The 27,413-nt window shown below is 44.4% G+C and overlaps 1 protein-coding gene across 1 annotated transcript in view; it reads left to right on the top strand.

Annotated features, from left to right (window-relative positions):
- The window catches only part of LOC145346843 (piezo-type mechanosensitive ion channel component 2-like), an 895,380-nt gene that overhangs the window by 803,817 nt on the left and 64,150 nt on the right, over positions 1-27,413 (top strand). The window contains exons 43-44 of the mRNA XM_080194667.1: positions 4,827-4,962; positions 13,428-13,575. Coding sequence (XP_080050793.1) covers positions 4,827-4,962; positions 13,428-13,575 — 284 coding nt within the window. The remainder of the gene's footprint in view (positions 1-4,826; positions 4,963-13,427; positions 13,576-27,413) is intronic.

Raw genomic sequence — 27,413 nt, 5'->3', positions numbered from 1 at the left:
CTACTTTTATATTCAATCCCCCTCGCTATGAAGTCCCCCCTCTCATCCTCTAAGGGTCCAACGTTCACCCTAGCCAGCCTCTTCCTTTTTATATATTTATAAAAACTCTTGCTATCCTTTTTTATATTAAGCGCTAGCCCAGCTTCATAGTTTCTCCTACCCTTCTTTATCAACTTCTTTGTCAATCTTTGTTGACCTTTAAACCTCTCCCAACCCTCTTCTCGCCCACTACTCTTAGCTACTCTAAACGCCTCCGCTTTTAATTTAACACTTTCCTTCACCTCCTTCGTTATCCACGGCTTATTACCTCTCCTCCTACGGTCCTTTTTGACCATCGGAATAAATTTCTGCTGAGCACCAAGAAAGATCTCCTTAAAGATCCTCCACTGCTCCTCAGCAGACCTACGTTCCAATGCGCTCCCCCAGTCAACATTCGCCAATTCTTCTCTCATCCTACCGTACTCCCCTCTGTTCAAACAAAGTACGCGTGTCTGCGAGCCCACTTTCTCCTCCTCCATCTGCACCAGGAACTCCACCATACAATGATCACTCTCCCCAAGAGGATCCTTCACCGCAAGGTCCCTAATTCTACCCGCCTCATTACGTAACACCAGATCCAAGATAGCTCGCTCCCTTGTCGGCTCCAACACACACTGTTCAAGGAAACTATCCCGGCAGCATTCCAAGAACTCCTCCTTGAGCCCACCGCGCCCAACATGGGTCGACCAATCAATATGTAGATTGAAATCTCCCATAATTATGGCCATTCCATTCCTGCACGCCACACTTATTTGCACATTAACAGCCCGCCCCACCTCCAGATCATTATTCGGGGGCCTATAGACGACACCCACCAGCGTCTTCCTCCCTTTGCTGTTCCTAATCTCCACCCACAACGATTCCACGTTCTGCTCTTTGGTTCCTATATCATCCCTTGCTACCACCCTGATGCTATCCTTAATCAGCAGAGCTACGCCCCCCTCTTTTTCCTCCCGCCTATCCTTCCTAAACACTTGATACCCCTGGACATTCAGCTCCCAGTCCCTGTCACCTTGCAGCTACGTCTCTGTAATGGCCACCAGATCATATCCATTTGTGCTGATCTGCACCACCAGCTCATCCACTTTATTCCGAATGCTTCGTGCATTTAGATAATGCGCCTTCATCCCAGCCTTCACCTGGACCCTATTTGCCAGAATGCCACCAACCATACTCATGCCCCCTACTCCCTTTATTATTGGGACATCCTCGGCCTCTTCCCTTACCTGTACCGTCTCCTTAACTTTAGACCCTGTAATGTCACCTACCCTCGCACCCTCCCCCCCCCAATTAGTTTAAAGCCCTGTCTACAGTCCTATTTACACGATTCGCCAGGACCTGGTCCCAGCACGGTTCAGACCAACCCCATCCTGCCCGAACAGGTCCCACCTACCCCAATACTGATGCCAATGCCCCATAAATTCAAACCCATTCCTCCCACACCAATCCCTGAGCCACCCATTCACTTCCTTAATCTTATCAACCTTACGCCCGTCTGCACTCGGTTCAGGCAGTAGCCCAGAGATAACCACCTTGTCGGTTCTACTTTTTAATTCCATTCCCAGCTTTTCATACTCCCTCCCCAGATCCTCAGTTCGCATTTTGCCTATGTCGTTGGCACCCACATGTACCACAACGACCGGATTCTGACCCTCCCACTCCAGGTTCCTCTGCAGCCCAGATGCGACATCCCGGACCCGAGCACCAGGCAGACAACACACCCTTCTGTGCACTTTGTCACTGTGACAAAGGACAGTGTCAATACCCTTAACCCCACTATCCCCAATTACTACTACGTTCCTTTTCACCTTCTCTTTGCCTATGTCCTGCTGCATCACTGTACCGTGTGCAGTTTGCTCACCAACCTCACCTCCCTCGTTCTCATCCAGACTGGAAGCAAGAACCTCAAACTTGTTATGCAGATTGAGAGACTGAGGCATCCGCTCCCCACCCTCCTTCCTCCGCTCCCCACCCCCTTTCCTCCGCTCCCCACCCCCCTTTCTCCGTTCAGCAGCCCCCTCTTGTTCCTGTCCGTTAGAGTTAGCCAGTCTAGGGGGGGTGGATGTCACTTGTACCCCATTGACAATGGCACCCTCTGTCCCCCTGATGAGCCTCAGTGTCTGTAGCTCAGAGGCCAGCTCATCTACCTTGAGCTGGAGCTCCTCCAGCAACCTGCACTTACTGCAGACATGGTCACTGGGAAGGACCCTGGGGTCCACCAGCTCCCACATCATGCAGAAACAACACATCACATGCCCCTCCATTATTCACTGTAGTAATATTGAAAATTTCCACATGAACTTACCTGGCCCTTTTTCTCCCCAGCCCTTTTGATCCTAAGCCCTAATAGCTCACTCTGCTTCCCACTCACTCCGCTACCCTGGAGACTATGAAAATAAGACAAACAAGTAGGGAGGTCATGGAACCTATACAGATTAAAGGGGAGGAGGTGCTTGCTGTCTTGAGGCAAATCAGAGTAGATAAATCTCCAGGACCGGACAGGGTATCCCCTCGCACCTTGAAGGAGACTAGTGTTGAACTATCCACTATCGACAGGTGAGGTGCCAGATGACTGGAGGATGGCTCATGTTGTTCCATTATTTAAAAAAGGCTCAGAAAGTAATCCGGGAAGGCAGTGGATTTTGTCTACATGGATTTCAGTAAGGCCTTTGACAAGGTCCGGCATGGGAGGTTAGTTAGGAAGTTTCTGTCACTAGGTATACATGGAGAGGTAATAAATTGGATTAGACATTGGCTCAATGGAAGAAGCCAGAGAGTGGTAGTGGAGGATTGTTTCTCTGAGTGGATGCCTGTGACTCGTGGTGTGCCACAGGGATCAGTGCTGGATCCATTGTAGTTTGTCATCTACATCAATGATATGGATGATAAAGTGGTAAATTGGATCAGCAAATTTTCTAATGATACAAAGATTGGAGGTGTAGTGGATAGTGAGGAAGGTTTTTAAAGCTTGCAGAGGGATTTGGACCAACTAGAAAAATGGGCTGAAAAATGGCAGATGGAGTTTAGTGCAGATAAGTGTGAGGTATTGCACTTTGGAAGGACAAACCAAGGTAGAACATACAAGGTAAATGGTACGACACTGAAGAGTGCAGTAGAACAGAGGGATCTGGGAATACAAATACATAATTCCCTAAAAGTGGCGTCACGGGTAGATAGGGTCGTAAAGAACGCTTTTGGTACATTGGCCTTTATAAATCAAAGTATTGAGTATAAGAGTTGGAATGTTATGGTGACATTGTATAAGACATTGGTGAGGCCAAATTTACAGTATTGTGTGCAGTTTTGGTCACCTAATTACAGGAAAGATATTAATAAAGTTGACAGGTACATGGATGAGAGGGGTGTGGAGGGATGTGGTCCAGGTGCAGGTCAGTGGGACTAGGTAGAAAAATAGTTCAGCACAGCCAAGAAGGGCCAAAAGGCCTGTTTCAGTGCTGTAATGTTCTATGATTCTAATAGAGGGAACAAGGGCAGGTGACTGCCCTCCCAATCCCCAGCAGAAGCAAAGTTAGTATGCAGATGATCCAATTCACATCCGCCCACCCCGCTATCATAATGCATTGTTAAACAAGGGTCGAGTGAGACTTCTGCCGTCACTGGGATTGGCTGACAGGTCTATCAGTCACAGTAGTGCCAAGAACTCATTAGTGGCTGCTGCAGATGCTGCAAGAGAAAGAGGAAGAAGGTCCTTGGATCCTAGGAACCAGATAATTGGGTTTGGGGGGTTTGAGCAGGTCAGGGGTGGGTTTAAGGCTGCCAGAAGATCGGAAGAAAGGGAGGGGTGGCACAGTGACAAAGCGATTAGCATGCTGCCTCACAGCACTAGGAATCAGGTTCGATTCCTGGCTTGGGCCATTGTCTGTATGGAATTTGCACATTCTCCCCATGTCTAAATGGGTTTCCTCTGGTATTCCAGTTTCCTCCCATAGTCCAAAGATGTGGATTGGATTTAAATGGATTGGCCACATTAAATTGACCATTAGTGTCAGGAGAATTAGCAGGGTAAATATATGGGGTTGCTGGGATAGGACCTGCATTGGATCATTGTCAGTGCAGGCTCAACGGGCTGAATGGCCTCCTTCTGCACTGTAGGGATTCTATGGATTCTATTTTATCTTTTCGGAACAGCCCTCGATCTATACATATCACCAAAGCTAGAACACCCATCCCCCGCAATTTATTCCCACCCTTTGATGAAATTGTTTTAAAAATTGGGCTGTCCATGCCAAGCATTTCTTGGCATGGCCAACGTAGTATCAGGGCTAGTTGGCTTGATAACACATTTAGTTGACTATTGATTACCTTATTATATATGGCAAGCAGGCTGTCAATTCCTGTGCAAGCCCACCATTCTTGTATTATAGGGTGGGAGAGAAGGTGGTGAGGTAGGCTCTGGCTCTATTTTACATGTCCCACCACACTGAAAGCATGTTCAGCAGTGTTCATAAAATGTAGCCCTGGGACATCCCAAATGGTTTTATAACCAGAGATCCTTTTGAAGTGCAATTTACGAACTGCATGGACTGCGTTTTGAGTGGCTTAGTGATATCATCCAGCAAAAATATATCATTTTTATCTCAGAAGCAAAGGAATTATTAGTGTAAGTACAGACTTTTGGTTTTTTTTAAATCACGCGATGGTCATTCAACTGTGTAAATTTTGATAATGCTGTTTTTTTGTGACTAATCTTCATAATTAAAAGCTTTGCTGCAACATCAAGCAACTGTTTAATCGAGATGAATGCTTTTCCCCCTATTTTCATACAGGCAGTATAAGTACTCGAAACAGTAGTAGTCGGAAAGGAAGTGGGTCACTCAGTGTCCACCCAAAGAATAAAAAGGAGCTTTTATTGGAAAAATTAAGGGAGCAAATGATCAAGGCAAAAGCCATTGCCATTGCAAAGTAAGTGATATAATTCTGATTTCAGAAAATATCCATCCATACAGCATGTTAGGGTCATTATAAATAATTCTGCCCTTTAATTGAAGATGCAAGACATTTGTAGGAAAGGTGATGTTTCACCTCAGTACCTTGTCTTTACGTCCAGGCTAGGGAAATGATGGAATTTTCCTTCTATTATGATTATGATGGGTTTAAAGTATAAGAAGTTAGACAATCTCAATTATTTTGCTAAGGTATGTCAATCTACAGCAGAAAATAGCCCTTAGTTCAATGTTAGTTGCTGCTGGCTTGCCAATTAACTTAGACAGCAATATTGATCGATCTTTTTCTGGGAAAGGGTACTACTCTGATCTGAGGATACATTTGGGATCATTTAAACATAGAATAGAATCATAGAATCCTGATAGTGCATAGAATCCAGGACTTGGCCCATCAAGTCTGCACTGACTCACCAACTCTGTTGGTTGTTGGGAACAGGCGGGCAAGTGGAACTGAACCATTATCAGATCGGCCATGATCTAATTGAATGGCAGGGCAGGCTCAAGGGGCTAGATGGCCTACTCCTGCTCCTATCTCTCATGTCCTTATGTAAAATGAAGGTGAATTTGAGAACACAATAGACATCAAAACCAGGTTACTGCATGAAATGGCTTGATGAGACAGTTCCCAGAGAAAATTCACATAACTCACTAAAGAACAGAAAGATGGAGGTCAACAAACATGCTAAATCCTGAACTGAGCTGTTGAAAGGACAAAGTATACATATACAGGATCCAAGCATGAAAACATGGAACCCAGCAAAAGTTATTTCTGAAGCTGAAATGCCAAGTTCATAAATAATTGAGGCCAAAAATGGCAAGCAGATGAGAAGAAACAGAGCCCATATTTGATCTACGTTGGAGCAGGAAATATAGAAAAGATCATCCGCAATTCTGGAAGCATCAAAATTCAGAGAGACAATGTTAACAACATCACCAACAAATGACACGTTAGCGTCAGCAAGTGTGATGCCTGCAACACCACAGACAGGAAGCACAACATTACCTATGCAACGTGCCAACTCAACCACTAAGGAATTTTCAGAAGGCATTTGATAAGGTGCCGCACAAAAGGTTGCTTCAGAAGGTTAGGGGGCATGGAGTTGGGGGTAAGGTGTTAGCGTGGCTAGAGGGTTGGCTGTCTAATAGGAGGCAGAGAGTTGGTATCAATGGGTGCTATTCGGATTGGCGGTTGGTGACTAGTGGAGTGCCCCAGGGATCGGTGCTGGGGCCTCAGCTATTTACCATTTATATAGATGATTTGGAGGAGGGGGCTGAGCGTAGGGTGTTGAAATTTGCTGATGACACAAAGAAAGTGGAAAAGCAAATTGTGCGGAGGGTGTGGAAAGTCTGCAGAGGGATCTAGATAGGCTAAGCGAGTGGGCGAGGACCTGGCAGATGGAGACATAATGGTCAGAATTTTCTGCTCTCATATGCCCTACTGCCACCAACAATGGAGAATTCAACCAAATCTCCATTTACTGCAGCAGGGCTGGAGAATCCCAGTCATGGACAAGGTCAGACAATGTGAGATCATTTGGTAGGAATAACAACAAAATGGACTATTATTTAAATGGTAAAAAATTGCAGCATGCTGATGTGCAGAGGGACCCGGGTGTCCTTGTGCATGAATCACATAAAGTTGGTTGGCAGATGCAGCAAGTAATTGAGAAAGAAAATTGAATTTTGTCCTTTGTTGTGAGAGGGATGGAATTTAAAAACAGGGAGGTTATGTTGCAGCTGTATAAGGTGCTGATGAGGCCATGCCTAGAGTACTGTGTACAGTTTTGGTCTCCTTACCTGAGAAAGGATATACTGGCATTGGAGGGGGTGCAGAGGAGATTCACTAGGTTGATTCTGGAGTTGAAAGGGTTGGCTTATGAGGAGACACTGAGTAGGCTTTACTCATTGGAACTCAGAAGAATGAGGAGAGATCTTATAGAAACATATAAGGTTATGAAGGGAATAGATAAGATAGAAGCTGGGAAGTTGTTTCCATTGGCAAGTGAAACTAGAATTAAGGGGCATAGTATCAAAATAAGGGGAAGCAGATTTAAAACAGAGTTGAGGAGGAACTTCTTCAACAAAGGGTCGTGAATCTGTGGAATTCCCTGTCCAGTGAAGCAGTTGAGGCTACTTCACTGAATATTTTTAAGGCAAGGATAGATAAATTTTTGAACAGTAAAGGAATTAATGGCTATGGTGAGCGGGCGGGTAAGTGGAGGTGAGTGTATAAAAAGATCAGCCATGATCTTATTGAATGGCGGAAGAGGCTTGAGGGGCCAGATGGCCTACTCCTGCTCCTAATTCTTATGTTATTGTATTTCAGCCAACATCTTACAACCTAAGTGACACCATGAATAATATTTTTAGAAAATAATACACGTACGCCATGAAAGACTCCTAAGAAGGGATTCAGCTATTTCCAAAAGTCAATTAATTATTTTCTTTATTTTACAAGAAAAATGTTGTATATTGTTATATTATCTGTGAAGAGCTAAGACCTAATTAGCTAAGAACCAATTGTTATAGAAACCATAGAAAATTTACAGCTCAGAAACAGGCCTTTTGGCCCTTCTTGTCTGTGCCAAACCACTTTTTGCCTAGTCCCACTGACCTGCACTTGGACCGTATCCCTCCACATCCCTCTCATCCACGAACCTGTCCAAGTTTTTCTTAAATGTAAAAAGTGAACCTGTATTTACCACTTTATCCGGCAGCTCATTCCTCACTCCCACCACTCTCTGCATGAAGAAGCCCCCCTAATATCCCCTTTAAACTTTTCTCCTTTCACCCTTATCCCATGCCCTCTGGTTTTTTTTTTCTCCTCTAGCCTTAGTGGAAAAAGCCTGCTTGCATTCACTCTATCTATACCCATCAAAATCTTATACACCTCTGTCAAATCTCCCCTCATTCTTCTATGCTCAAGGGAATAAAGTCCTAACCTATTCAATCTCTCTCTGTTAGTCAGCTTCTCAAGTCCCAGCAACATCCTCGTGTGCATCCTCTCTGCACTCTTTCAACCTTATTTGCATCCTTCCTGTAACTAGGTGACCAAAACTGTACACAATACTCTAAATTCGGCCTCACCAATGCCTTATATAACCTTACCATAACACTCCAACTTTTATACTCAATTCTCCAATTTATAAAGGCCAATGTACCAAAAGCACTCTTTACGACTCTGTCCACCTGTGATGTCACTTTTGGGGAATTCTGTACCTGTATTCCCAGATCCCTCTGTTCAACTGCACTCTTCAGAGTCCTACCATTTACCCTGTACGTTCTACTTTGGTTTGTCCTTCCAAAGTGCAATACCTCACATTTGTCTGCATTAAATTCCATTTGCCATTTTTCAGCCCATTTTTCTAGTTGGTCCAAATCCCTCTGCAAGCTTTGAAAGCCTTCCTCACTGTCTACTACACCTCCAATCTTTGTATCATCAGCAAATTTGCTGATCCAATTTACCACATTATCATCCAGATCATTGACATAGATGACAAACAACAATGGGCCCAACACCGATCCCTGTGGCACACCACTAGTCACAGGTCTCCACTCAGAAAAGCAATCCTCCACAATCACTCTCTGGCTTCTTCCATTGAGCCAGTGTCTAAGCCAGTGTTATGTATAAGTGTTCTAAGCGGACACATTTAATGGCTGCATTAGAGATTCATGTAACAGAACTGGTCCTGTTCAAGGCAGCATGGCAAGTATTATACATAAAGAGCTCTTTCAAAGCTTAAAATGTGATTAGTGCCAACGTTATGGCTCCAAAAGACAACAAGAACTCATTGCACACCAGCCATCACCACTTCTGCAAACACGCCTGTTGACAAGGGATACCTACGATGGCACAGTGGTTAGCACTGCTGCCTCACAGTACCAGGGACGCAGGTTCAATTACCGGTGTCACTGCCTGTGCAGAGTCTGCACGTTCTCCCTGTGTCTGCGTGGGTTTCCTTTGGGTGCTCCGGTTTCCTGAAAGATGTCCTGATTAGGTGTGTTGACCATGCTAAGTTCTCCCTCAGTGCACCCAAACAGGTGCTGAAGTGTGGCAACTAAGGGATTTTCACAGTAACTTCATTGCAGTGTTAATGTTAGCCTACGCGTGACACTAATAAATAAACTTAAACATTAAAAAATTTAAACTTAAAGATGGCTGCTGACATCAGTGAGGAATTCAAGACTAAGACGGAGGAATGCAGTAATACAAGTTATGCTGTGACTAGAATGATTGTCGAGCAGACTATCAGATAACTGGATCAATTCAGTATGCTTCATCGAAGGTCTCCCAGAAAGTGGTAGTCTGCGGCACACAATCTGATGCTGCAGTGAGGAAGGTAGTGCATGCTGAAAACATAATGGAGGATGAGGAGGATGATGAGTCTGCACAGCATCTTGTTAGACGTGAGGGGACACTTGCAAGGTGCTAAGATATCGGCTCAAGGAGACTCACGAGGCACTTGCACCTTCTACTTTCGGCTGAGCCTTACCATTGCAGCCAACCAGCCAAAATATACTGCGCACTCCAAGTACAACTTAATGTCAGTCAGCTCTGCTGTAACCCCAGAGCCTCCAGCCAACCCTCAAGTTGACACATGCCACTTTTGCAGAGTAGAGTACTAATGACACTGGATAGAAACTTCCATTAATCAGATGTTTATTGGATTAATCATAAAATACAAGTAGAAAATCAGTAGCTGTCTAATCATCTGGGAAGCCCAAGTGCATCTAGTGTGTTTCCTTAAATCTTTTGCAGGTGTTCCCCCTTCAATGCCAGCTTGCTACATCATGGGTTTGGGATGTACTTCGTGGCAGCCTTCTGACTACCTGAGTCATAGAGGTTTACAGTATGGAAACAGGCTCTTCAGCCCAACTTGCCCATGCTGCCCTTTTGTTTAAACTCCTAAACTAATCCCAATTGCCCGCATTTAGCCCATATCCATTTATACCGATCTTAGCCATGTAACTATTTAAATGCTTTTTAAAATTCAAAATTGTACCCGCCTCTACTACTACCTCTGGCAACGTGTTCCATTCACTCACCACCCTCTGTGTGAAAAATGTGCCCCTCTGGACACTTTTTATTTCTCCCCTCTCACCTTAAACCTATGCCCTCTAGTTTTAGACTCCCCTACCTTTGGAAAAAGATATAGACTATCTACCTTATCTATGCCTCTCATTATTTTGTAGACCTCTATAAGGTCACCCTTCAGCCTCCTACGCTCTAGAGAAAAAAGTCCCAGTCTATCCAGCCTCTCCTTGTAACTCAAACCATCAAGTCCCAGTAGCATCCTAGTAAATCTTTTCTACACTCTTTCTGGTTTAATAATATCCTTTCTATAATAGGATGACCAGAACTGCACACAGTATTCCAAGTGTGGCTTACCAATGTCTTGTGCAGCTTCAACAAGATGTTTCAACTCCTGTATTCCATGTCCTGACCGATGAAGCCAAGCATGCCGAATGCCTACTTCACCACTCTGTCCACCTGTGACTCCACTTTCAAGGAGCTATGAATCTGTACCCCTAGATATTTTTGTTCTGTAACTCTCCCCAATGCTGTACCATTAACTGAGTAAGCCTGGTTCAATCTACCAAAATGCAGACCTGGTGGGCTTGGAATATTGAGGGGCTGTTGCATGGTTGCAGGAATCTCCTCTGTCGTCATGGCACCCTGAGGCACTCAGGTCACTGATAGAAGGGCTGAGAAGATCCTATCAACACTCAGAACGCCATGAGAGCAGCCCTCAGAAACAGAAGGGCACACTTGTTTCTCCCTGGTTGAGACTCCAGGTGCTCTGTCCCCTTTTTGATGTTATCATACCCTTCAGCTCATGGACAAGGCAATAGCATGCAGGTCTGCATGCATCTCCAGCATCCACTGATTGGTCTGTTAGATGTTGCATTAGACTCACAAATTAAAGTCACAAATCTCTCAATAAAGAGATGGCTCGGATGGCCTCCTCCAATGTTGAAGCCAGGGCATAGATACATTGAGGAAGATCTGCCAGATCCTCATGCACCTCACAGTAGACAGTAGACACAGTAGCATTGCCAACACATGGATAACTCCAGAGGCAGATCATCAGCCTGGAGTTCAGAATGGGTCTTGCCTTCCACAGTCCTCTAAGTGTCAATACCTCCAACATATTTTCAAGTCAGGATGGTGAGTGGCGTGGAGGGGAACATGCAAGTGGTGGTGTTCCCTGTATCTGCTGCCTTTGTCCTTAAAATCATAGAATGACTTTTAACCAGGCTTACTGCATAATCCCACATATTTACTCTGCTAATTCCCCTAAACACTAATGGGCAGTTTGACTTGGCCAATTAACTTAACCTGCATATCTTCAGACTGTGGGAGGAAACCAGAGCACCCAGAGGAAACCCATGTAGAGGTGGGGAAAATGTGCAAATTCCATACAGACAGTCACCAAGGCCAGAATTGAACCTGAGTCCCTTGTCTGTGAGATAGCAGTGCTAACCAATGTCCCACCTTCCAGCTTAAGAGCCCCCTTCTCCTCCATGGGATTCAGGATAATGATGATCAAGACTCCACCACCAATTTATGCCCTCTCTCTGGCGTTCTGGTCCGTCTTCTACTGTGGCAACAGAATAACAATAATAATAGTCATTTGAGAGCAAACACAATGCCTAATTGCCTTGCACTGTTGCTGCTGTGTCTGCTGCCATTGCCATTCATGTGGAATTGGGCCACTTTGGAGTGACCTTGTGAGAGTCACATCCCTTAACAAAACTGAAGCTAACCCCCCTCCTATTAAGAAGATGCTGCAGTCTCCAACTATTGCCACTGACAAGATGAACTTTCCCTCCCCAACAGTGACACCTTATCTCATATCCATTTATTGACCTGTTTGTTGTGTTGCAGCCAGGTTCTCCAGATGACCCTAGAGCTACTGACCACCTTTCCAACCTCTGCACAGGTTGGCCTCCTCCTTCTGCCCCTGGGGAAGAGAACCTCCAGCCTTCCCTCAGTGGTCTGAAGAAGATCATGCAGGGAGTTGTTACTGAGCCATTAGGTCACTGGGACCTTTTTTCTACCAATCCAACAAGCGTCTTTCTGCTGTGGTTTTCTTGTGAGGATGCTGGGGGAGTGTCTAAGTCTCCTGGAAGCTGAGGGTTTCAACGATTTCTGGATGTTGGGGATAGTTGGGGGAGTGAGGGGATTGGGGTGGGGTGGTAGGTGATCCAAGGCATCTGGATGCTGTGGAAAAAGAGCAAATACTATTGAAAGTTTAGGAGTGTAGGTAGTCAAAGGCTCCTTGATTCTGTGGGGAGATGAGGTGCAGGAATTTCTGGCTCCAGGATTCTGGTAGGGCGTTAGTCTTCTGAGAATTGTTACAGAAGGATTGCTGAGACAAAGACCATTCAGATTATGGCTTGAGTGCTTTCAGCCCTTTAAACATGGCGCCAGCATTTCCACTTTAGGGAACAATGCGGCCATTGCCCACTTCCAGCCACTGAGAGGTGGGTCACCCCATCTTTCCAGCTACAAGATTGTATCACAGATGGAGTTGGTGCAGGAGGGCCTTCGCTACTCCCTTCAGATTCCACATCCCATTTCCTGTCAGTTCCTGAAAAAATCCCAGTCACTATCTTAGCCACAATTTTATTACCATTGGAAATGAGAAATTGAGGGGCGTGTCATTCCAACTACAGATTTTAATGTAATGATAGTTGAATAGAAACGTAAATGTTGTTCGATGCATCTATTCTGCAAGATTGTCTCATGGTTACTCTAATACTCAGTTTAAGTAGTCTTGGGAAAGAGAGTCAGCATCAGAAAGTAAGGCCGTGATGGGAAAATTGTCTTGAGATTGAGGAAATGGACTTGAAGAAATTCTGGTTTGACTAATGGCTAGTGCTTTGCTAGTGAAAATGATGTACTCTAGAACTGCTTATCTCTTTTAACAAAAGTTTTGATAATTAATTGGAAAGTTAAAATGACTATTAGAAATAATCAGTATGCTATTAATATATTCTAATTATTCTGTATTTTAATCACAAATTACAATATTAATTATGACCCTTTATGATATGCATATTTTACAGGATGAAAACAATGCTACATTGACAATAATAGATAAAAGGGTAACAAACTTAGCCTGGTCTTTAATCTTGATGACCATTATTTAAGTCATAGAGAAATCAAATCAGTTTGATGCCAGTGAACTATCAAATCCTATGTTACAAGTGACTTTGCTTCAAAAAGACTCTATTGACTGCAAAGCACTTTGGGTTAACCTAGGTCATGATGTGTGTGTATAAGTGCAGCTTTATTCCTGTCCTTTACTAGTTTGTGCACTAAAGAAGAATTAGATCGAGTATTACATTTAAAATTAAAATGTAATATAATTTATGATTGTTAACTTGAATTTCATTCAATGTTTTATTCTTTTTCAGAACACTTCAAATATATATCCCAATCAAGCATTTCTTCCACAACATTATCCATCCAGAATATAGTGCAGTAACAGATGTCTATGTGTTGATGTTCTTGGCTGATGTTGTAGACTTCATTGTCATTGTCTTTGGTTTTGGGGCATTTGGGGTAGGTAATTTTTGTTTTATTTTGTAGAATGTTTGACATTGTCTAATTAATTGTGGTAAAGTTTCTGTAGATTTCCTAATCTCTCATTAGAAATTTGACCTTTTGCATTGTTTCTCTAGGGTTTCCATTGATCTTGGCCAAAGTAAGAGGTCAGGAGAAACCCCAAGAAAATATTACCCCATTATCTTTTCAAATCTATTCACAGTAAATATTTTATCTCAAGGTATTGTGGTACATTGTTTATATTTTATCCTAAGGTATTGTTTTTTGGTAAATTTCCTAAAAACTTCTGTCGTGGAAGCATAATGCTGATTTAACAAAGCACAAGTCTTGTATATGTTCCTTAAAAAATCTGAAGAGCACATAATAGGCATTGGGCTGTTCAGGTTTGCCCTGCCATTCAGTAAGACCATGGCTCATCTTCTATCTCTATCTTGCTGCACTATCAACATGCCGCTTAATTCCCTTAGCATCCAAAAAGCTATCAATCTCTACTTTGAATGTACCGAATGACTGAGCATCCAGGGCCATGGGGGTAGAGAATTCCTAAGACTCACTGCCCTATGAGTGAACATGCTTTTCCTCATCTCAGTCCTAAATTGCTGATCTCTTATTCTGACACTGTGACCCCATGTTCTAGATTCCCCAGCTAGAAACATTTTTTCAGCTCTAACCCTGATAAATAACCCTTAAGAATGTTTTATATTTCCATTCAATTACCCTTCATTCTTTTAAACTCCAGGGAATATAGGCCTAGCCTACTCAATCTTTCTTCTTAGGATAATCCCCTTATGCCAGGCACAATTCTAACTAATTAGAATAACTATCTAATTAGCATGGTGGCACAATGGTTAGCATGACTGCCTCACAGCACCAGGGACCCAGGTTCGATTCTCAGCTTGAGTCATTGTCTGTGGTGCATCATGTATTTATAAATATCCCAACACATTTTTGTCATGGAAGCGTAATGCTGTCTGCACATGACCTGTCTGTACATTCTTCCTGTGCCTATGTGGGTTTCCTCCAGGTGCTCTGATTTCCTCCCACAGCCCGATAGACATGCTGGTTAGGTGTATTGGCCATGCTAAATTCTCTCTAGGTGTACCCAAACAGGCACCAGAGTGTGGTGACTAGGGGATTTTCACGGTAACCTAATTGCTGTGTTAATGTCAGCCTACTTGTGATGCTAATAAACAGACTTAAAAAAAAATTGAACCTTTGTTGCATTCCCTGTAGAGCCAATATATCCTTTCTTGGGTAAGGAGACCAAAACTGTTCAGTTCTCCAGATGTGCCTTGTCAGTGCCTTGTGATCACTTTTTTATTCCTATACTCTAATTCCTTTGTAACAAAAAGACACAGAACATTTGCTTTCTTAATTGCATATTATACCTGCATGTTACTTTGTGATCCATACGCTTGGTCAAACTGATGCATGTAAGTGCAAACATTTCCCAATATATTTTCTTTACTGCATTATATTTCAGCTGCCATTTTCCTTCGCATTTGCCCATCTTGCTTGGGCCCCTCTGCTGCCTATTTGAGCCCTCCTCAGTCCTTCCTTTCCACCTAACCTTACGTCATTGGCAAACTTGAATGTGTTATACTCAGCCCCCTCAACTAAGCTGATAATTTCGATTGTTAATAGTTGTTGCTCTAATACTGATCCTCGAGGTATCCTGCTAGTCGACCCAAAAATATCTGTTTATTCCTATTCTGTTTTCTGTCTATTAGCCAGTTCTCATTATGCATCTCTATGATAGCCATCCTACCACCCATTTCCATAATTTTTTTTTTACTTTTTGTTCATTGTTTTTTTGTCTATCTTTATTTATTGGTGTTGCATTCTCAGATCTCTAGTAATGTTCCGCTGTAAAATAAATAGTCAACTCTTCAGGAATGTCTACTGATTATCTAGGATGGTATGTTGCCTGCCTGATGCCAGGGTGAAGGATGTCACTGAGCAAAAGCACATTAGTTGAGCAGGGAGGGGATAGAGATTGGAGTCTAGATAGAAAGAGAGATTTTTCCTATTGGCAAAATATAAGGAACTAGGAAGAATCTCTTGATTTTTGATTTGATTTATTATTGTCACATGTACTAACATACAGTGAAAAGTATTGTTTCTTGTGCGCTATACAGACAAAACATACCATTCATAGAGAAGGAAACGAGAGAGTGTGAAATATAGTGTTATAGGACTTGATGGTTTGAATTATAAGGAGTGGCTGGATAGACTGGGACTTTTTTCTCTGGAGCATAGGAGGCTTAGGAGTGATCTTATAGAGGTCTGTAAAATAATGAGGGACATAGATTAGCTAGGTGGTCAATATCTTTTCCCAGAGGTAGGATAGTCTAAACTAGAGGGCATAGGTTTAAAGTGAGAGGAGAGAGATACAAAAGAGTCCAGAGAGATACACAGAGGTTGGTGAATGTCTGGAACGAGCTGCCAGACATCGTAGTAGAGGCAGGTACAAATTTGTCTTTTAAAGAGCATTTAGAGAATTTTATAGGTAAGATGGGTATAGAGGGATATGGCCAAATGTGGGCAATTGGGACTAGCTCAGTGGTTAAAAAAGGGCGGGATGGACAAGTTGGGCTGAAAGCCCTGTTTTCACACTGTAAACCTCTGTGACTTTATGATGAGGCCAAGGGCTGCTGAGGGGCTGCCAGGCTGCCCACCATGGTTGTAAGGTGCATCTGAACACCAGAACCCCTGAAGTGTTCTTCACTGATGTTTGTTGCTGCTGCACTGGTATCATCTGCCATCTCTTGAGTGGGTATGTATTGTTCCCGAGGAGCCATCCCTCCAGCTGCCACTCTCCCTCAAAGACAGCTGCATTCTGAGAGTGCCCCAAGATATAGCTGTTATGGATTCTCCCTGTGAAATGGGCACATGCCTGCATGAAACACATCATGCGGTCACAGATGAGCTGCACATTGAGAAAATGAAATCTCTTGCAATTGATGAATGGTGCCACATGATGCCCTGAAGCATGCAGGGACACCTGGAAGCAGTCAATCAAACCTTGCCACTGGGGAAAGCCTGCTATGTGGATGAAGCCCATGGTCCTGGCATCTTGGCTCATGTGGTTCCAATCCAAGTTAATATACTTGTGACCCCTCACATAAAAGGGCATCTGTTACCTCCCGGATGCATTAGTTTATGGCCAACTAGGAGATGTGACACAGGTCATCTGTGCTGCCCTGGAGTGAGCCACTCGCATAGAAACTCAGAGCGGCTTTGAGTTTGAGAATCACAGGCAATGGGTGTCCTCCCATTGCATGTGGTGCCAGCCCCTGCAGGGCCTGGCAGACGTGGTCCACTTTGACCAGGGACAGACACAGTCTTTTACATCACTGCATCTCTGACAACTGCAGACTTGATGACTAATGTGGTGCTGCTTCTGGAACAGCAACTGGCCCAGCCCCTCCTTCCTCTACAGGGTACATGTTCTGGGCAAATGCCACAGCGTGTTGGTTCCTCTGCCACTGTTCTTTCCAATAAGGAGGATAGCCAACTCAACAGGTTCCATGATCCTCCAAACCGTGCACAATAAAGAAAACCACAGTGAGCTCTAAGTATTCAGAAATTCCCGACCCTCATTCCTCAATTCCTCTGGGACTATCATCCAACGACAGCACACTCAGTAGATGTATCAACGGCATACCTCACACCCTCCACTCTGCCACCAAAGCCACAACTCCACAATGGTTTCTGTCAATTCCAGCAGGATGCAGCATGTGGACCCACCAGGAGCTCAGTGGCACCAAATACTGGCATGTCCCAGTCCTGTCCCCCGAAAGAAACAAGGCGTTATGTTAGAGGGCAGTCAAGTAGTTGCATGAGACCAGTGATTGCATCCTGAAGGGGGGCTGATGCACCCCATCATGACCTCAAACTGGGGTGTGGGATGATAATCATCACCATCGCACCTGGCATAAAGGTTCACATGATGTGGAGATGCCAGTGTTGGACCGGGGTAAGCACAGTAAGAAGCCTCAGAACACCAGGTTAAAGTCCAATAAGTTTATTTGGTAGCACAAGCCACAAGTTTTCAGAGCACTGCCCCTTCATCAGGTGATTGCCACTCACCTAATGAAGGGGCAATGCTCCAAAAGCTTGTGGCATGTGCTACCAAATAAACCTGTTGGACTTTAACCTGATGTTATAAGGGTTCACATCAGCGTAACCTATGAGATGTTGCAGCTTTTTTGGGAATGTCAACTCAATTCCTGGGATATATGCTTGCAAGAGGTTCAAAGCTGGCCTCTGCTAAATGGCTGTGCTGTTTGGCTGTGCAGCATTTATTGGCATAAGCACTAGAAGGAGAGACTGGAGTGGCTGTTCAGCCAAGTGTCTTCCACTTGTGGCATTGCCAGCATTGGATTGTAAGAAGTCTCACAACACCAGGTTAAAGTCCAACAGGTTTATTTGGAATCATAAGCTTTCGAAGTGCTGCTTCTTCATCAGGTGAGTGGAGAGGTCGGTTCACAAACACGGTATATATAGGCAAAGACACAATTGCAAGATAATTACAGATTGGAATGTAAAGAATGGTTGGAATGCGTAATCTGTAGTCCTTTCAGGATCTTGTTTGCTTTCTTGCATCTTTGTAGAAACTTGACATCTGTGTCAATATGCGCGATCTTCTTGGAGATCCTCTCCATTTTGAGCAGGCGGTTTGTAGTCGATAGTAGCCATGATGTGGACACATACTATTCCTCTTGTGCCAGATGAGGTATAGCTGAATCATGCGAGGCTAGCAATTAGCATGTCCAGCGGATTCCCAGAGGGCACCTTTGGGGAAATTCTGTCAGTCTGCTGCACTGTTTTTGTAGCACAGCAGGCTGGGAGTCTCAAGCAGAGGCCATTTCGCCGGATCCCCACTAGGCATCATGGCCTTTGCGATTTCCCAGGCATTGGATTTCCAGCATAATTCATTAAAATTCGAATTGTAATACAGTTTAAATCCCGTTAACGGGCCCAGGACTGAAGTCTCTGGGCTCAGTAATGTCTACCCCATTAGAAGTGGTTCACCTCAGTGGGGTTTAGTATAGCTCCCAAATCTGGCTGAAGGGGGGCCACCAAGGCCCTCCCCCCCACCAGAGGGCACTTTGGCACTGCCCAGAAGGAGGGGCCTAATGGTGGGCAGAGTCTGATCAGTGGGGGTGGGGGTCCCGCTGCCACTCTGCAGTGGGTGGTGACAGAGGGAGGGCAGCCTGAAATCAGAGCTGTGGGGAAGGTGGGAAATGGAGGCTGGCCCAGACATGCCAGGGCACTCAACAATTGAACCATGGTGGGGGTTAGCAGCGGGGGTTGGTCACATGGCTGGCAATACGGGGGTCATGGGGCTGGCCAGTGATTGGGAGGCCAGCAGTGTGGGCTACTGTGCATGTGCCAATCTTGGCACTGACATATTGGCGCGTGCGCAGTGGCCCGCTCAGTGCTATGCTGCCGGCCTCTCGGGTGGGAATAGGCCCTTTAATTTCAGCGTGATTCATGCTGAGGCACTTTGCAGTACACAAAGTGTGGAGATTCATTTTGAAACTCCCTCTGGAAAAGTCTAGCATGATTTACTCCAGTTTTTATGTGAATTCAGCACTTCAAATTTTTTTGGAAGGATTGCCAGCCCCTGTTTCTCCCAGGTCACAAGACGTGCAGGCTGAGCAGCTTTCTATGAACCGTTGAGATCTATCATTACACACAAGTACCCCTGACAATTAGTTTCTGATTGCCAACCAGTTCTGCCTTTTGTCCTCATGTTGCTGCGGAAGTATGGGTTCCAATCACTGCAGTCATCCTCCCCGAAGTGTGAGGCCCTTCAGGCTGCATGAGGCGAGACGTAGCCCATTCCTGAAAACCCCCCACTCTTCCCTGACAGCCCAGCCTGTCATGGGACCCCACCCAGGTAACTCACAGTTGCCCCAATGCTGAGCATCTTCTTCTGAAGCCCTCCCACCTTCTTGTCAGTTCCTACGAAGGAAAGGCACCACCCTTTGGACAGGATATGATATGGACAAGGACCCAGGAAGGAGAACGTGAAAAGTACTGCTTACACACTAGACTTCACAACAAAGAAAGGGACGTCCCCGACGTGAAAGGAAGGTGAGACCTGCAAGTGACCCTCCTGACCCTTCTCCCTAAAATGGCAATTCTGAGACCCTTACTCCTGGTCCTGAGTTGCTCGAATCCTCTCCTAATCAGTGCACACCATAGAGGGTTCTTGCTACCTTAGCACTCGCCTTCAAACTCCTCCTCAGAGTTGAAAGTGCCAGATTCATGCTTATGTAGACCTATTGTAAACAGCAACAGCACCAGCCTGATATCATGCTGGCGCCTGCTGAATATCAATGGGCGTGGCAGGCTGGGGAGGGGTGGAGCAGGGGGAGAGGGATAAAGAGAGTACTCGCGAATTACTGATGTATTAAAATCAGCTTTCTGCAGTCCCACGGCATGTTTCACTCCACTCTGCCAGTGAGGGGCTGATAAGATCAGTACTTGAAAACTCACTGGCATGAATCACACTTTCTGGATATTCAGCATGTGCCACCATTCCAGCAAATGGAGAGTGCGGGCTCAAAATGCCCCTTCAAGTCAGTTTTTCCTGCAGCTTTAGATGTTTTCATTTTTTTTGCATTTTAGGGATAGCAGAATTTTTTTTGCCCCAATTGTTTTTTCTATTCCGGCATTTCCCCACTGAGTGTCCAACTGCTCACATTGATGACTTGCCAGTTGTTCCGCAGACTTATTTTTAATGGTCTCCATTTTGTGGATCTTTGCACCTATTTGCGAAACCTCTTTCACAGCCTGCTCCATTGACACTGCAATGTTCATTGTTAATTTCAGGGTAAGTCTTCTTTCCTTAAGCAGCCTTTCCTGAAAAGCTTCATTCTGGAAAGCACGCACCAACCTATCATGAAGAGTATCTTCGAGCATTGCACCAAATTCACAGTATTTACCTAGCCTTCTTAAGATCGCCACAAACTGTAAAACGCTTTTGTCTTCCTCCTGGCTTCAGCAGGGGATCCTAAATTTTACTGCATTAATAAGCAGTCTAGGTGAGAAATGCTCCTCTAAGACTTTTGTCAGTAGGTTTTAATTCCTGGCTTTGTCGGATGGACAAAACTTTGTACTATTGTAAAAGTTTTGCCTCCTACTGAGAAATGTTACAACCATTAGGTCATCCGGTACTTGATTTGATTGGAAATAATATTGGAATTTTTTTTCATCTGAGTTCAAAACCTCATAATCCTCATCAAATACATTAATGGCGCAAACTTTTTCTACCATTTTTGGTTATTAGTTCTTGAGTTTTATACTTTCTTCAGTTTTTCCCCTCTTTCTCACGCAATGCTACAGAGTCCCTTAGCTAACAGTGTCACAGTTTCCTTTTCCTGGAACGTTTCCTTTGTTTCAAGTAGTAGCTTCACGTTAAAATCTCTCAGGCTTTTTTGCTTCTCTGAGTCTCCATGCTCACTGCCCATTCCCCTTCCCTACGTACGATGTCTCTGCAGTTTAGAAGTTTACCCACTTATTGAATGATAAGTAAGTTTAACCTTTGTTTCTTTCTTACTCTTGGTTTCATTTTCTTTTAAACCTTTTTGTAGTGCATCAGAGTTTCCTTTTCCTTGCCTTCGATCAACTTTTCAATTTGAAGTGCCGGGTTTTGTTTTCTTCAATCTGGTTAAAAATATTTTCTTTATTTTCTGACCCTCATCATCAATTTCTTTTTTGTAACATATTGACTGGTAGTTATCACAAAGAGAAAAATGGTGAGGTGCAATGCTAGAGGATTTTCACAGTAATTTCACTGTGGTGTTAATGTAAGCCTGTTTGTGACACTAACAAATAAACTTTAAACTTAGTGGGTTGTAGGGAAACATGATGCAGATTTATTAAGAAGGTGTTGCTTGATCAAGAATGGAAGAACCACAGAAACCCGTGAATTTCTCTGCTTAAGTCACCACTGATCATGTGACATTAGACACAGGAGAGATAGGACAATGGGAAGATCCGTTAACCTTGGCCGGGACACAAGGCCGTAAAATCCTGCCCAACGTTGAGTCCATATGACCCTTCCATGGAACTGAAAAGGGATAGAAATGTGAGGAATTATATACTTGGAGATGGGAATAGGACAAGATGAGAAGTCAGTGATAGGTCCGAGTTAAGGAGTGATCAACACATATCTCATGGACATGAGACAAACAGGCTGTTAATGTTGACATTAGGAACAGGAGTAGAGTGTCAATTGTGCCAACGGTAGTATAGCAAATGTATTAATAGGAGAACAGGAGTTAGTGCTCAGAGGGAGTAAAACTGAACAATAAGGGACACACGCTATACGGGGGAGGTTTGGGGTTGTGTTGGGGCAAACCTGGGGAGTCAAATAACAGAGAAAAAAGGGGAAAGGTCAAGATGGAGGGGAAAGTTCAGAGTCTAAAATTATTGAGTCGTGAAGGCTGTAACGTGCCTAATTGGAAAATTAGGTGTTGTTCTTCCAGTTCGTGTACGGCTTCACTGGAGCTTGCAGCAGGCCAAGGACAGATGTGTGGGCATGAGAACAAGATGCTGAGTCGAAATGACAAGCAAAGAGAAGGTTGCAGTCATACTTATGGACAGAACAAAGGTGTCCACAAAGCAGACACCCAGTCTGTATTTCGTCTCCCCAGTGCGAGGGGAGGCAACTGCATTGGTAGCAGCAAATACAGTGGACCAAATTGAAGAAGGTGCAAATGCAATGCTGCATCATCCAAAGGGAGTGTTTGGGTACTTGGATAGGGATGGGAGAGCAGGAAAAGGGGAAGGTGTTGCATGTCCCATGATTGCATCTTTTTTCTTTAGACAGTCCATTTTCTTTCTTCAATTGTGGGTCAGTGATGTTTTTGATATAGTACCCAGGTATGATGGTAGGACGGATGTCAGGGGTAAGTTCTTTACCCAGAGGGTGGTGAGGGATTGGAATGCCCTGCCTGCTGCAGTTGTAAATGCGCCTAGTTTGGGGGCGTTTAAGAGATCCGTGGATAGGTTTATGGATGAAAAGGGATTGGTTTAGGTTGGAGGGTCACTGTTTTTTAGCTGGTTGGTGCAACATCGTGGGCCGAAGAGCCTGTTCTGCACTGTAATGTTCTATGTTCTATGCCCTCAAGCAAGTCCCACCTTAGAAGATGGTGCAAAATCCCTGGATGCATAATTAATTACGCCAGGGATGGAAGCTATAATGTGGTTTCCCATCAGCCTCCAAACAGGAACACTTCTCACCTTGCCACAGGACTTAGTCTCAGATGGGAGAGTTCTGCCCAGAGCATGTGGCTGAAATACTAAATGAAAACTTTCTCAGGACTAGAGTTGTAAAGTACTGTTAACTGTGTAAAGGTATTCCTGTATCTTTAAAAGTCTCTTTGGTTAATAAATGTTTAAATGTACCTATTAAAACTGTCAGGATTCCCTTGCTATGTGCAAAAGAGAAATAATTTGATAGCTCCCACAAATTAGGGGCGGCATTGTGATTAGCACAGCTGCTTCACAGCACCTGCAATCCGGGTTCAGTTCTGGCCTCGGGTCACTGTCTGTGTGGAGTTTGCACTTTCTCCCTGTGTCTGAGTGGGTTTCCTTCAGGTGCTCCAGTTTCCTCCCACAGTCCAATGATGTGCAGGTTGGGTTGATTGGCTATGCTGAATTGACCCTAGTGTCAGGGGGATTAGCAGAGTTAATATGTGGGGATACAGGAATGGGGCCTGGGTGGGATTGTGGTGAGTGCAGACTTGATGGGCCAACTAGCCTCCTTCTGCTCCATAGGGATTCGATTAACATGATTTATCTCAGATAGTTACTATTTTCACTTTTTTATAATCAGGTTGGTTATTTTTCCCCCCAAATCATGGAGTCGTGATGTGAACAAAAGTTGCCAGCTTTGAAGATCTCTGTTATAGAAATAGTACAGTATAGAAAGAGGCCAGACAGCCCATCGAGTCTGCACTGACCACAATCCCACCAAGGCCCTACCCCCATATCCCTACATATTTTACCCACTAATCCCTCTAACTAAACATTTCAGGACACTAAGAGGCAATTTTAGCGTGGCCAATCAATCTAACCCGCAGATCTTTGGACTATGGGAGGACGCAGACATGAGGCACGTGGAGAACGTGCAAACTCCACACAGACACTGACCCAAGCAGGGCATCAAACCCAGGTCCCTAGAGCTGTGAAGCAGCAGTGCTAATCACTGTGCTACCAGGCCGCTGTGTAGGTTCCCTCTGGGTGCTCCGGTTTTCTCCCACAGTGCAAAGATGTGTGGATTAGGTTGATTGGCCATGCTAAATTGCCACTTACTGTACTGGGAGCATAGGTTAGAGGGGTTAGCGGGGTAAATATGTGGGGTTAGGAGATAGAGCCTGGGTGGGATTGTTGTTGGTGATCATTGTGATCGAGTGATCAAATGATCGAGTGATCATTGTATGGTTGAGTTTTTGATGCAGATGGAGGATGAGAAAGTAGGGTCCCCAATCTGTGTCCTCTGTTTGAACAGAGGGGAGTACGATGGGATGAAAGAGAAATTGGCAAATGTAGATTGGGGGCGCAGATTGGTTGGTAGGACAGCTGAGGAACAGTGGAGGATTTTTAAGGAAATCTTTTTCGGTACTCAGCAGAAATACATTCCGATGGTAAAGACGGAACATAGGAGAAGGGATAACCAGCCGTGGTTATCGAAGGAAATAAAGGAGAGCATTAAATTAAAAGCTGATGCGTTCAGAGTGGCTAAAAGTAGTGGGCGATTAGAAGATTGGGAAAGGTTTAAAAATCAACAAAGAATGACTAAGAAGGTGATGAAGAAAGGAAAGATAGACTATGAAGCTAAACTAGCACTAAATATAAAAAAGGATAGCAAAAGCTTTTACAAATATATAAAGAAGAAGAGGCTGGCTAGAGTGAATATTGGACCCTTAGAGGATGAGGGGGGGATTTAGCGGTGGGAGATGAGGAATTGGCAGAGGCCTTACATAGGTTTTTGCCTCAGTCTTCATGGAGGAGGACATGTATAGTTTGCCAGATCTTAAAGATAGAAGGATGGTAGGAGTTGAGGGCCTGAATGCGATTACTGTCACTAGCGAGGTAGTGCTTGATAGACTAATGGGACTGAAGGTGGTCAAGTCCCCAGGACCGGATGGAATGCATCCCAGTGTTCTGAAAGAAATGGCAGAGGTGATAGTGGGTGCCTGAGCAATTATTTACCAAAATTTGCTGGATTCCGGGGAATTGTCGGAAGATTGGAAAACGGCTAATGTTACGCCACTGTTTAAAAAAGGTAGCAGACAAAAGGCAGGGAATTATAGGCCGGTTAGTTTAATGTCTGTAGTTGGAAAAATGCTTGAATCCGTCATCAAAGAAGAAATAGCGAGGCACCTAGAAAAGAATGGTTTGATCGAGCAGATGCAGCACGGATTCATTAAGGGGAAGTCGTGTTTGACGAATTTATTGGATTTCTATGAGGATGTGCAGTAGACAGAGGGGAACTGGTGGATGTGGTGTTTTTAGATTTTCAAAAGGCGTTTGATAAGGTGCCTTATAAAAGGTTGCTACTGAAGGTTAGGGTGCACGGAGTTGGGGGTAAGGTGTTAGCGTGGATAGAGGATTGGTTTTCTAATAGGAAGCAGAGAGTTGGTATCAATGGGTGCTATTCTGATTGGCGGTTGGTGACTAGTGGAGTGCTGCAGGGATCGGTGCTGGGGCCTCAGCTATTTACCATTTATATAGATGATCTGGAGGAGGGGGCTGAGTGTAGGGTGACAAAATTTGCGGATGACACGAAGATGAGTGGAAAAGCAAATTGTGTGGAGGGTGTGGAAAGTCTGCAGAGGGATCTGGATAGGCTAAGCGAGTGGGCGAGGACCTGGCAGATGGAGTACAATGTTAGCAAGTGTGAGGTTATCCACTTTGGCAGAAATAATAGCATGAGTCGCGAAAACCCAGTCTGCAGGTGTAGTAGGTGATCAAGAAGGCGAATGGAATGCTAGCCTTTATAGTGAGGGGGATAGAATATAAAAGCAGGGAGGTCTTGCTGCAACTGTACAGGGTACTGGAAAGGCCGCAGCTGGAGTACTGTGTGCAGTTTTGGGTGCCACACTTGTGCAAGGATATATTGGCCTTGGAGGGAGTGCAGAGGAGGTTCACTAGGCTGATACCGGAGATGAGGGGGTTGGACTATGAAGACAGACTAAACAGACTGGGTCTGTACTCGTTGGAGTTTAGAAGGATGAGGGGGGATCTTATAGAGATGTATAAGATAATGAAAGGGATGGATCGGATAGAAGTAGAGAGATTCTTCCCGCTTAGAAAGGATAGCAGGACTAGAGGGCACAGCCTCAAGATAAGGGGGGAGCAGTTTAGATCGGAGTTGAGGAGGAACTTCTTCACTCAAAGGGTGGTGAATCTCTGGAATTCTCTGCCCGTTGAAGTGGTGGAGGCTACCTCGCTAAATATATTCAAGTCACAGGTAGGTTTTTGACAGACAAGGGAATTAAGGGTTATGGGGAGAAAGCGGGAAAGTGGAACTGATCCACTTCAGATCAGCCATGATCTTACCGAATGGCGGGGCAGGCTCGAAGGGCTAGATGGCCTACTCCTGCTCCTATTTCTTATGTTGGTACACACTTGATGGGCCAAATGGCCTCCTTCTGCATTGTATGACTGACTGAGCTGTCACACTCATGGGATTGTTACTAATTGAAATGGTTCTGTGGGAGATCAGTTGCCATTGTGAGCTGGTGTATATGTACCTTTAAGGGAGAGTATCAATCACTACCACCTTGACACAGAATGTGCTGTAGTATTCCTCTCAGTACCCTGAACTCAGCGGAATTTTTTCCGGGAATTGTAGTGGGCAAGGGTGGACCATGCAAAGGTCCATTGACCTCAGATGGGATTTCCTGGTCTTGAGTCAACACTGCTGGAAAATCCCACCCTCAGTTTACAATGGCAGCTTGTAGTAGTCAGACTTTGATATGCAGAATCCCAGTTACCGTTAGGTGTATTTATTCTTACCTTCTAATAAAGAACCCACATTATTGTTTAGTAATAAACAATGACTGAAAGGTGTACAAGCTTCAATCCTTCAATGTACAGCAGCAGAACTGCTTGGAAGTGAAATAATTGTCAACTGCTAATTCAGCCTATGTATGTGATTCTACAGCTCTGAAGGAAGCCTACACACCTTCATTCTGGAATATCACGCCTCATTCTAGCCAGCAGGGACTTGGCTCCATTTGATTTGATTTATTATTGTCACATCTTTTAATATAGTGAAAAGTATTCTTTCTTGCGTGCTATACACACAAAACATACTGTTCATAGAGAACAAGAGAGTGCAGAATGTAGTGTTACAGTCATAGCTAGGATGTAGAGAAAGATCAACTTAATGCAAGGTAAGTCCATTCAAAGGTCTGACAGCAGCAGGGAAGAAGCTGTTCTGGACGGTTAGTATGTGACCTCGGACTTTTGTATCTTTTTCCTGACGGAAGAAGATGGGAGAGAGAATGTCTGGAATGCACAGGGTCCTTAATTATGCTGGCTGCTTTGCCAAGGCAGCGGGAAGTGTAGACAGAGTCCAGTAAAGTTGTTCAAATTTTGGAGAACTTAACTGGCATAAGTCTACCTATAGCAAGGTTTGTGCAAGAACAGAGATTAAATAGCAGGCTCCAGAGGGTCTAGCTTTAGACAGAGCTCTACAGAAAGGAAATAATCCATTATTGCTTCTTGCTGTCCCTTCAGCAGGTTGGGGAGAATTTAAAACACTAGACACTGGGCTAGGGTAGAAGTGTCAATTTGGTAACAGT

The sequence above is a fragment of the Carcharhinus amblyrhynchos genome, chromosome 8, assembly GCF_965287045.1.
Source record: "Carcharhinus amblyrhynchos chromosome 8, sCarAmb.v2.hapA, whole genome shotgun sequence".
NCBI classification, from domain to species: Eukaryota; Metazoa; Chordata; class Chondrichthyes; order Carcharhiniformes; family Carcharhinidae; genus Carcharhinus; species Carcharhinus amblyrhynchos.
Note: the sequence above shows the minus strand (reverse complement) of the source record. Positions and strands in the feature narration are given on the sequence as shown.